The 12,298-nt window shown below is 27.0% G+C and overlaps 3 protein-coding genes across 3 annotated transcripts; all 3 read left to right on the top strand.

The window, feature by feature from the left end:
• The first annotated feature begins 1,156 nt into the window (after positions 1-1,156).
• Positions 1,157-2,541, top strand: LOC105623491. The gene is made up of 3 exons (XM_012204885.1): positions 1,157-1,187; positions 1,415-1,684; positions 2,060-2,541. Exons 1-3 carry the CDS (start codon positions 1,157-1,159, stop codon positions 2,539-2,541), a joined length of 783 nt encoding a protein of 260 aa, XP_012060275.1.
• A 1,590-nt stretch (positions 2,542-4,131) lies between these two features.
• Positions 4,132-5,854, top strand: LOC105623542 (odorant receptor 22c-like). Its single transcript, XM_012204934.1, has 3 exons — positions 4,132-4,206; positions 5,401-5,556; positions 5,801-5,854. The coding sequence occupies exons 1-3, from the start codon at positions 4,132-4,134 to the stop codon at positions 5,852-5,854; spliced, it is 285 nt and encodes a 94-aa protein (XP_012060324.1).
• Positions 5,855-7,801: 1,947 nt separating this feature from the next.
• On the top strand, positions 7,802-11,319 carry LOC105623543 (odorant receptor 22c-like). Its single transcript, XM_012204935.1, has 5 exons — positions 7,802-8,247; positions 10,138-10,237; positions 10,419-10,544; positions 10,973-11,128; positions 11,266-11,319. The coding sequence occupies exons 1-5, from the start codon at positions 7,802-7,804 to the stop codon at positions 11,317-11,319; spliced, it is 882 nt and encodes a 293-aa protein (XP_012060325.1).
• Positions 11,320-12,298: the final 979 nt, after the last annotated feature.

Genomic DNA, 12,298 nt, shown 5'->3' on the forward strand with positions numbered 1-12,298 from the left:
GTTACGTATCGGTAAGACGTAGACTAAAATTTTTAAAATTTTTAAATTTTATTTAGTTACTAGTATACTATAAATATATATATATATTATATATATATATATATATATATACACACACACACACACACACACACACACACACACACATACATACATACATACATACATACATACATACATACATATATACATATATACATATATACATACATACATACATATATGTATATATGTTTATACAGGATGACTCAAAAATATCGGAACCTGAATATGTCAGAAAATATAAATTTTATGAAAAAGTGTTTCAGACAAAAGTTATAGAGTTAAAAAAACTCTATTTAGATGGTGTCGCCAAGGTCAGGTCAAGGTCACATTCATTTTTTAAAATGACACGTTGTTTTTGATTCCAAAATCTAATAACCGATGTCGAGAGTTTTCAAAAACATTATAATAAAATTATGTTTTATTGAGTACTTTTCGAGTTATAATGCTTGAAAGTTACAGTATTATCGGCATTAGCATTATCCAAGGTGTCCAACTGACGGCTAAAACCTCTTGATATTCAGGATCAATGTTGTGCTGGATAACATTTGTTAAGATCGAAGCCATTTGAGATTGTATCTGTTATTTTCATTTTTGCACTAAGAATTCATTTTTACGTAAAAATGAAAATAAGATAATAAGATAAGTGCGCAAAAAAGTGCATGTAGGCAATAAAGCTATAGCCAATAATACTTGTAAACAATAATACATGTAGACAATAATACATGTAAGCAAAAGTAATTCCGTTTCTAAAATTTTTATTTTTGCGCAAAAATGCTTGTAGTAGGCATTTGAGCTGTAGGCAATCGATTTATAGACAAAATTAACCATCTCCAACAAACTTATACCATGCAATATGCGAAACAATATTTTTCTTCTTTTGTCAAAACTTTTTCTGTCTCTTGCCAGACGTAAACAATTTTTATGACCTGTTGTACGCTTATAAAGTTTTTTGCCTTACCAACAACTATAATCAATTGGGGATAGCATTTTTAATATTTAATACAGCGTTTAACGAGGGAGCCGGTGTCTTGCTCTTATATAGAAAGCATGCGCAATAATCGTTTTGCATAGTGGAAAGATCAGGACGATCTTTTTCAAGTTAGTCTTCAACATGAACATTACAAGCTCTTCAGGTTATAAAGGTATGATTCTATATTACATGTAAGTATATATTCCGTTTTTATAACGCGTTCTATATACTCAATTATAATTTTATATTTTTATATAATTTTATATTTTATATAGTATAAATCTTTATCATCGCATTATTGTTATCTCTCTTATGTTACAATTAGTCTTTTAATAATTTATGTACAATATTAATTTACAATTATTTTATCTAAATCTTTTATTTTGTATAAAAATTTAGATTTCGTATGGGCAGTTGAATTACATCGTTTAGGCTTGAAATTGATCGGTTTGTGGCCTTCAACCGACGAAATTTCTAAGAAAAAATTGGGATCTAACATTTGCGTGGGTTTCATTTTCATTACTGTAATATTCATTTCTGGTGTGCCACTTGTATGGGCGCTTATACGAGTTTGGGGCGATATGGTACTTATGATAGATAATTTACGAATTACATTACCTCTTATAGTGGTTTTATTGAAATTTATTATTATGCGATGGAAACGAAAAGGTATGTGTTATAATATAATTTGATATAAACTATTTAACTGAATCTCATCTATTTCATTTTTATATTAAATTATTATTATAATTTATATAAAACATAACAGATTATAACGTTAAAGAAATAAGATATTACATGTGATTATTTCTTCTCCCGTCGTTCCTCCTTTCTTTTTTCTTTTTTTTCTTATCCGAAATAAAATATTAAATTCTTGATACTTTTTTATTTCAGAAGATTAGCTGTATTTATTTGTTAACTTCCAGAGTTTTGAACTAAATGTGTTTGGTTCAATAATTTGATAGTTAAAAAACAGTTATAATTAATTATAAATAATTTGATAATCTTATATATTATTAATGTCTTTTTTTATATATTTCCAAGTTCTTTTATCCATTGTCAATATGATGGCGGAAGATTGGATATCATTAAAATTAAACACGGAAAGAGATGTAATGATAAAACGAGCGCGATCGGCTCGATTACTCATAATTTTTGGATTTGTTTTAATGACATTTGCATTTATCATGTTAATTATTTTTCCTTGCTTTGATATACAAATAAGGCACATAACAAATCTTACTGATCGGAAAAAACCGCTACCACTGCAGACGTATTATTTCTACGATACAGATAAGAGTCCGCAATTTGAGTTGACATTTCTTGTTCAAGCTGTAACAATTTCTCTAGCAGGTATAATTTATACATCTGTAGATGCTTTTCTTGGGCTCGTGATCTTTCACATATGCGGTCAATTAGAGAATTTTAGATGCCGTTTAGTCAAATTGATTTTGTGCAAAAATTTCAACCGAGCTTTGAACAACAGCGTAGTGTATCACTTAAGACTCATCAGGTGTGAATTTTAACTATAAAAATAGAATGTGAAAATGGAATGTCAGCGTATCTATATTAATTTTTAATATTAAATTGATAATATTTATTAGCATTCTTGAAGGTTTATTAAAAATTAATTTTTTTATTATTATTAATTATTATTTTTATTTTTAATAGACAATAAATTTTACTATTTTGGTCTTATATCTGTAGGATAAAGAACTTTTTCATCTTTTTCGCAATAATGTTTCTGAACAGCACATGTTGATTATTTAAAGGTATTTGTGCTCTCAAAAAACAATCATTGTAACAATAATGTAAATGTAAGCATATCATTGCAAAGTGATGATTTACTATCATAAATTTTCGGATTACTTAAAGTTGAAACTGACGAAATTGCCCCATCCTACTCTATGACGAGACTGATGTTATAAATTAAGTTTATTCATATTAGTTACATTTTAATCTCTTTTTCTTTTAATCTTTTTATTGTAATGTTGCATTCTTATTTGTCATTGATCAAGTAAGATAAATCAACTGATCATCCGTGTTAGCTTTTAAGATTGCTGTGAGCCTGAGAAAAGACAAAGGTTACATTATTATATAACTCTTCCATATTCGTCAGACACACCGTGTAACTTCTTTCTTTTTTCGAGAGTTAAATTTTTTTTAAGGGGATTTGTTTTATATCTATTATTAAAATAAAGAAGAAAATGATAGAAATCTTAAATCAGCTGTTGACAAATGATAAGTTACATCGTGCTTTTGGTCAATGACAAATAAAAATATAATCATGTATAGATGCAGAAAAATTGTATACTTTTGGCCGAGAAATATCAAATAGATTACTCTAAAATAGATTCTTCCTTAGACTCGTAATTTCTTTCTTTTTTCTAAAATTAAATCTGTGCTCAAAGAAACTCGTATCACGCTTGAAATAAAAGAAAAAAAATAACAAAGATTTTGGGATAGATGATGGATAATGTAAACTATAATATGCTTTTGTTCAATGGCAAATAAAAATACAACGATATATAGATACACAAATATTGTACATTAAAGAAGGAAGAGAGGTTAAAATATAATCGGAATAAATAAACTTAAATTATGTAACATCTACAGATAGCATCGTAACTTTTAGAAACTTTTAACATCATTTCTTAATTAGTAAATGGTTAAGTACAAATTTAATAAACAATATTAAATCGCACGAAATTATTTATGTTTGATCTTTAAATGTATAACTATGTTTAAATATAGACTTTTATTAGCTTTAAACTAACATTTTCGTTAAATTTTCTGTTTTGTACTTCTAGATTTGCTGATAACATTGAAAAAACATTTTCGTTAATGATGCTTGGATTGGTAATTTATTTTGGTATCGTATTTTGCCTATGCGGATTTTTACTTGTTAGTGTAAGTTTTGGTGAAACAAATATATTGAAAACGTTTTAATTAAAATCTTACAGATTTTAATTTATATAATTTGCATGAATCTATATCTAACGTTATTATTTATATGTCTAACGTATGACCATTTTTTTTATTAATTAGCGAGATATATTATCCAGGTAGTTACTAATCAAAATATAAATAATGCGAATGTCGCACAAGCATGTTATATGGCAATTGCTGCTCTTATCTTATTGACACATACATTTCTGTATTGTGGTGCCGGAGAACTTATAATAGAACAAGTAAGTTATACATTTATACAGATACATAAATAAAAAAATGTATATATGAGAGTTATCCAAAAAGCAAGTTCCGGTGGCTTATTAATAATATTTACAGAAAACTTTTATTATTTTTAAAAGTGCACATCTTACATTATTTTTCTATATAGATCAAACATTGTATCCCTTTTTCATAGAAAAATTGTTGCCTGTGAGGCAAACTATGTAGTAATAGCTTCTTTGAAAATAAAATTCAGCCGTATTAATATTCCTCGCATTTAAGAAACGGCAAACTACAAATTACAATACGTGTATACTAAATACAAATCAATAATTGAAAATCGTGTCAATCCCTTACTAGCGAATCAACAAATTCACGTATGCGCATCATCGCGCACTATTGCGGCGGTAAAATTTAAAAACGGAATTTACTTTCTGGATAGTTCGTATGTAAGAATGTGTATACATATAAGAATACATATAAGAATACATTACATTACATAAAAACATAATAAAAATGTAACGTTGTAATATATATATAGCAATTGTGTTACGCATTAAAATGTTTTATACTTGGTTATGCATCCAGAAAAAAATATTTCTTCAATTCGAAGAAATATTTCTTTGCTATATGATTAAAGAAAATATTTTTTTATTTGAACATCATTTCTTTGACTTAAACATAATTTCTTTAAATCAAATAAATTTTTTTATTTAATTAAAAAAAGTAATGTTTAAATAAAAGAAATGACGTTCAAATCAAAGAAATTTTTTCTTTAACTGTATAGCAAAGAAATTTTTCTTTGAATCAACGAAATTTTTTTCTAGATGTGTGTTCAATAATTACAATATATAATTTTTGTATATTGTTATTATAGTTGCATTTGCATATATCTTTTCAAATGTGTTGTTAAGAAACTATTGAAGATTTATTATTACATTAGTATTTTTATATATATTTTTATGAGATAATATTCTTATAAGTATTAATTACATGTTAATAAAATAAAGTTTATTTATTTTATTAATTTATTAATTAATATTTTAATGATTTAAGTTTTTTTAATTTTTCTTTAAATATCGATAAAGATAAAAAAATTAATTAAAATAAAATTATTTAATTTATATTACTACATTTATTACTATTTGTGATAACTTGTAATGATAAACTTATATTTAAATATATGTTACATATATATATTTTTCATTGTTAAGTGTGCAGCTTTATATCGTGCTATGTGTGATCTTGAATGGTATAAATTGGAATCAAGTAAAGCGAGAAATCTTATTTTATTAATAATACGAGCCAATGAACCGTTTCACATCACTGCAGGAAAAATTGTTCCGTTAACGATGACTACATTTTGTAGTGTAAGATTATATAAATAATAATAATATATATTTTTAGTTTACTTATGCTTTTCCATATTGAATATAATCTAATTTATTTTTATATATTTAATATCTTCGATTAAGAATACAAACTAAACGTAAATGTAAAAAAAAGTTATAAAGTTATATTACAAAGTAGAAAAATGCAATTAAGATTATTTTTGGGTAAATATTTTTCTTTTTCTTCTAAAGTAATCCAAATAATAACAAAGCCTTATTTCAGCTTTTAAAAACGTCGGCTGGCTATATATCGTTTTTACTGGCAAAAAGAAATTGAAAATAGTGTTAATATATTTTCATTCTGTATAGAAAAAATATTGTATTTTCAATAAAATATTTCGGACAAAAGCTATAATAATTATATTTAGTTATTGTTAGTAGAAATAAAGTATGGTGTTGTTTACCTTAATGTTTATCATTTATTGCAAATTATATTCTTTTTATTTAGAAAAAATGCTTTTGATTTGAATCATTCTTTAGTATTCGTATATTTTGTATACGTGACTGAATATAAAAAAATTATTATTGATTAATTCCTAATAAAACAATAAAGTAATTAGACTTTATATGATTTAATATCCAATATGGATTTATTTATGGATAACTACGATGAATTCAAGAAATAACATTTGTCCATTTCGTTATTGTCAGTAAAGCAAAATGTAAAATATGATGTAATATAAAATTTCATAAATAAGCATAAATAGCTTTTTATAACTATCAAAAGATAATTATTTCTATAGTTCATATTATGTTGTTCCGTATTTATATTTCCGTATTTATATTTTACAACACTACATTTAGTTAGTTTGCAATAATAAAATATATTTTTATGATAAGCATTTGAAACGTACAACAACGATAATATAACAACGATTAGGTTTGAATTGTAATTGTGCTGTGTATCTACTATATACAATCCCATTAAAAGCACATTATTTCTCATTTAGAAATAAATGAGAAATAATGTACGTATTAAAGTTTTCTAAAAACTTTCAAGACAAGCTCGACAGAAAGAATTATGACAGAATATTTTCCATCTCTCGTTGTAATAAAATAGACATAAACGCTTTCTATGGCGAACACTTTTTTATTCGAATGTTTGTCAAGTTTTTTTATGAGTAACTGTGATCAATTGGGGATAGCATTCTTAATATTTAATGTTGTTTCGATGAGGCAACTAGGTTGTTGCACTTATGTAGCGAGCATGCGTAATAATCTTCTCGTTTAAGAACAGAAAAGCGCAGTTTTCCGTAACAGCCTTCACGGAAAACAAAGCGGAATCTCCTATTAGTCTTCATGGATATCTCCGAACATAGAGGTTACAGAGGTTAAATTTCTATCACGTTTTTTACTTATTCTGAAATTTATTTTTGTAAAAATTTAATTTTTGCTAAAGACAAAAATTATTATATAATAAAATTAATTTGTATTGTTTGTATTATATCATCTTCAATTCTCTATTATTATATCTTTTCCCATATGTATAATAGACTCCTCCAATGTTATTTATTTAGGATTTTGACTTATCTGTGTTTTGACATTCTTTAATCAATTTTCTCAAAGAAAGTCTATAGATTCATTAATTTTTAGATATTTAAGTAGCTCACATTTTTTATACATATTAATTCATTATTTTATTAAATATTTTAACTTTTTGTAATATTTTAATATTTGAATTTCTATTAGATTTTGTGTGGGCAATTGAATTAAATCGATTTGGATTGGAACTGATCGGTTTATGGCCTAAAACAAATGAACTAGTTAAAGATAAATATTACATATCTGATCTTCGCGTTATTATTATTTTCATTATAATAACATTTATTTCTGGTATTCCACTCGTATGTTCTCTTGTACGAGTTCATCGCAATATGCTACTTGTAACAGACAACTTACAAATTACATTACCTCTAATAATAGTTTCATTAAAACTTGTTATTATGCGATGGAAACGTTCAGGTTTGTCTAAAATTTAAACCATTTAGTTTTAAGTTTCTTTCTAATTGTTTCGCTTCTGTTTTATATCGTAGTGCAAGCTATCAAACAGAAGTCAAAATTTATATGTGATTTATTTCTTTTTTTCCGGTAATAGTACAATAAATCCCTAATAATAATAATATATCAATAATTTTGTTCATAAATTAGCAATTTAATATTATTGCAATAATATATGCAGATAACAATCTTGTATTTCTAAGCTCTCTTACCTATCATAACGATGATGGCGGAAGATTGGATGACATTGAAGCTTGACACAGAAAGGAATGTGATGATGAAGCGAGCGCGGACTGCTCGGCTGATCGTAATTTGCGGATACGTATTGATGATACTAGCATTCACTGTGATCATCATTTTTCCTTGTTTTGGCGTACCATTCAGACGCTTAACAAATCTCACAGATCGGGATAAACCGTTACCGCTACAGACATATTATTTCTACGACACAGATAAGAGTCCGCAATTTGAACTCACGCTTGTCATTCAAGCCATAACAATTTTCTTAGCAGCTATAACATATACATCGGTAGATGCTTTCCTTGGACTTATAATTCTTCACATCTGCGGCCAGTTAGAGAACTACAGGAGTCGATTGATCAACTTGGTCTCATGTAAAGATTTTAATAATGCTTTACGAAGTAATGTGATCGCTCATCTACGACTCATCAGGTTTTTTGCAGGTTTTAATTATAACTATAGAATAATACATAAAATAAAATTTTGCAAAACTTGCGGAAAAATTAAGTTTTGCACATTTATTTTATCTTGAAACAGTAGTACATTCTTGCATATGATAATAATGATACATATCTTCATATATTGGGAGTACAAATTAGTTCAGTCCGTTTCCCTAAAGATTGCTCCAGCTATTGTGAATAGTTCATAGTAACAACTGATTTTAGCGGTTTCAGAGAGGTTAAACATCTGCTAATAATATTCAGTTTATATTGCTTTGAGTTTCATGCAAAAACCTTGATTTTTACTATACTTTGAAATGTCGAATTTTGTGTTAACCAAGCAGCATTTGCGGGAGGTTTTGATTTTCTGCTTTAATTGGAAGAAAAGTGCGACTGAAACCCATTGAATGCTTGTGAATGAAGTTTATGGTGACACTGCTCTAACTGATAAATCATATAGGGAATGGTTTCGACGTTTCAAGGATGGAGATTTCAGCGTTGAAGACAAGCCTCGCTCTGGACAGCCAAAAAAATTCGAAGACAAAGAATTAGAGGCATTACTCGAAGAAGATCAGAGTTAAACGCAAGAGGAGCTTGCAGAATCATTGGGGATAACTCAACAAGTCGTTTCTGTACGATTGAGAGCCATGGGATTCAAAAACAAGGAAATTAGGTGCCTTATGAACTGAAATCGAAAGACGTTGAAAAGCGATTTTTCACTTGCGAACAGCTGATTCAAAGACAACAGAGAAAAGGTTTTTTGCATCGGATTGTGACTGGAGATGAGAAGTGGATATTCTACGACAACTCCAAGAAGAAAAAATATTACGCTAAGCCCGATCAATCGTTGCTATCGACCTCAACATCAACATCACGGCCGAACATTCATGGTTCGAAGATCATGTATCTGGTAGGACCAAAAGGGTCTCGTTTACTATGAGCTCCTGAAACTTGACGATTCCATTACCGATCGGTATCGGCTACAATTGATTCGTTTGAGCCGTGCATCGCGAGAAAAACGGCCGGAATATGAGCAAAGACAGTTAAGAACAAAGAAGTTATTCTTCTTCATGACACTACGCTCGGCCTCATGTCGCTAAAGTCATAAAAAAATATTTGGAAACGTTCAAATGGGATGTTTTACCGCACCCGCCATATTCTCCGGACATTGCTCCTTCTGATTACTGGTTGTTCCGAAGGATGCAGCAAGTCACCGGTTCACTTCTTTCGCAAAAATCGAAAATTAGATCTCCAAAATTGGATCGCCTCCAAAGACGAATCATTTTTTCGAGACGGAATTCGAAAATTGCTTGAGAGATGGGAAAAAGTAGTAGGCAGCGATGGACAATACTTTAATTGATCTGTTCAATCATTTTGTTTTGAAATAAATGCACAAAAAAACGGACCGAACTAATTTGTACTCCCAATATATTACGCATTTTTTAGCACATTTACATTGTTACGCCAGCGATGCAAACACAATACTCCCGCACTTGCGAAAGTAAAGACACGAGGACTTGTAATTAAAAAAAGTTAATAAAACATAATAAGTACCCAGTACATAGAAAACACTACGTAATTAAACAACAGTTAGAATATATATATATATATAAGCTTGTTAGAACGATAATGCATGCAAGCAGTTATATCGATTGAATCGATTAATCACAATTGGGCATAATATCAATCGGACTCAATCAGCTAATCAATAGGACAAAATCGCAGGATATAATATTATATAATTACATAAAATTTTTTATTAATTATTATCTTTTATATATATATATCAATTTTTTATTTTTATAATTTTTAAATGTTTATTTTTTAAATAATTATATATGTATATATTAAATGTGATCATTTGCATATATTTACAATGCAGATTTGCTGGTAAGATCGAAGATACGTTCACCTTAATGATGTTGGGATTAGTATTTTATTTTGGTATTGTATTTTGTCTGTACGGATTTCTGTTGCTTACTGTAAGTTCAAAAAAAGATGTATTACTTTTAGATATTAAGATATTTAGATATACGTCTTACATATAATATCTTCGTTTATAATGTATATTATATGACTGCGCCAAATGTCTTATTTATGATTGTGATCATAATCTTGTTGTTTATTTAACTTAATTTGTTTTTATGACGTAAAATTTTATAGGTTGTTACCGATGATGAAACTAATGGTATTCCTTTTTCACAAATATTATATGCAATGGTTGGCATTGCTAATCTCTTAATACATACTTTTCTCTATTGCGGGGCCGGAGAACTCATAACTAAGCAAGTAAGATACATATTTATATTTGTAAATAAATTAATTTAATTTGCATTATGGCCGATCATTAATCTATATTATACTTAGTTTAAAAAGAATCTCTTAAAATTAAGTGGCAACTATTTTTATATAATTTTATATAATTTTAAACATATGTTATAATTTTTTTATTTATTTATTTTATAACGTATACTAATGTATAAAATCATGTATGGTATTTCATAAATATTGATAAAAAATTTAATTGAATTTAATTAAAATTAAAATTTAATTTTTCTTATCTTCTTATAAAAAAAAGACATACTTATCTTTTTTACAATAAATTTTATATCTTTTATAAACAAGAATTAAAATTAATTAATATTTATGAGAATAATCTGATATAAAATAACACAAACATTTAAGTTTTATTATATATTTTTTATGTACATGTTAAGTGCGAAGCAATATACCGTACTTTGAATGATCTCGAATGGTACAAACTAGAATCAAAAAAAGCGAGATGTCTTATTTTATTGATGACACGAGCTAGTGAACCTTTTCATTTCACTGCAGGAAAGATTATTCCATTAACAATGACTACATTCTGTAGCGTAAGATATTTTTATTGCATAAATAGTTAATAGTCTTAAATAGATATAAGAAAATGAATATATGTTTTGCGTATATAATGAATATATGTTTTGAAATCTTATTGACGGGTCTTTTAAATGGAAGCCTATTTTTTCAGCTATTAAAAACATCGGCTAGTTATATATCGTTTTTGCTAGCATACCGAAGTTAAATCATGAAAATTATTAGCATATAATTTGTTTTAGATTGTGATAAAAGAGTAAATGCAAAATATTTTTAATTAGGTAATTATGATACAACTTATATTTAGAGGTAAAAATGTTTAAAATGTTTATTTTCAAATGTGGTCCAGTAAAATTCTTATTGTTTACATTATTTATTTCAATATTTATTATGTACTCTTAATTAGACTATTATTAAAAATTACTTACTATTAAAAATTTTTATGTAATAATTAATATTTATTCATATATAGATCCTGTGTTTGTTTAAATTAATTGTATTTTTTTCTTATTTCGTAAAAATAAAACCGAAAACAATAAAAATAATAAGTTAAATATATTCTATTGAAAAAACGTCTTCTATTGAAAAAACATAACTAAAATTTTATTGGGTTCTCACATATAAAGCGTAGGTACACGATGCTTTTTTCTCTGCTGGAGTGCTGGAAGACTGAATTTGTGTACTTGCGCATATTAGCTGCTGTACTGCTAACTGCATGCTGGAAGTATTGCTAGCACCACAATCAATACGATAGCTATACATATTCGAGAAGTAAGATGAGAAAAAAATATAATATATATATTTTGAATTAAATAATTACAATATAAATTAATAATTATATTAATAATATCGTTTTAAGATAGAAGAAATAAATTTATTATTTATATCTGTCTTAAAACGATATTACTGTCTTAAAAAGACATATTTCTTGATAAGTGAATGTCTTTTCAATAGATTTTCAATAGTATTCCTGTAGTTTATGGCACGCTAATTTTTTTCCTCGCATCACATTTTTTATTTGAAATTTTTCTGAATTTTTATGGCCTTTCTTCAAAAGCCATTAAAATGCAACTACTCGCAATTACATATATACCTCTAGTTACGAAGTGAACACGATTATCATATAACACGCGATCGAGTATTACAAAGTATGAAGAAATTTTTAGCATTATTTGACATATTGGTGG

The sequence above is a fragment of the Atta cephalotes genome (genome assembly GCF_000143395.1).
Source record: "Atta cephalotes unplaced genomic scaffold scaffold00058, whole genome shotgun sequence".
Taxonomy (NCBI): domain Eukaryota; kingdom Metazoa; phylum Arthropoda; class Insecta; order Hymenoptera; family Formicidae; genus Atta; species Atta cephalotes.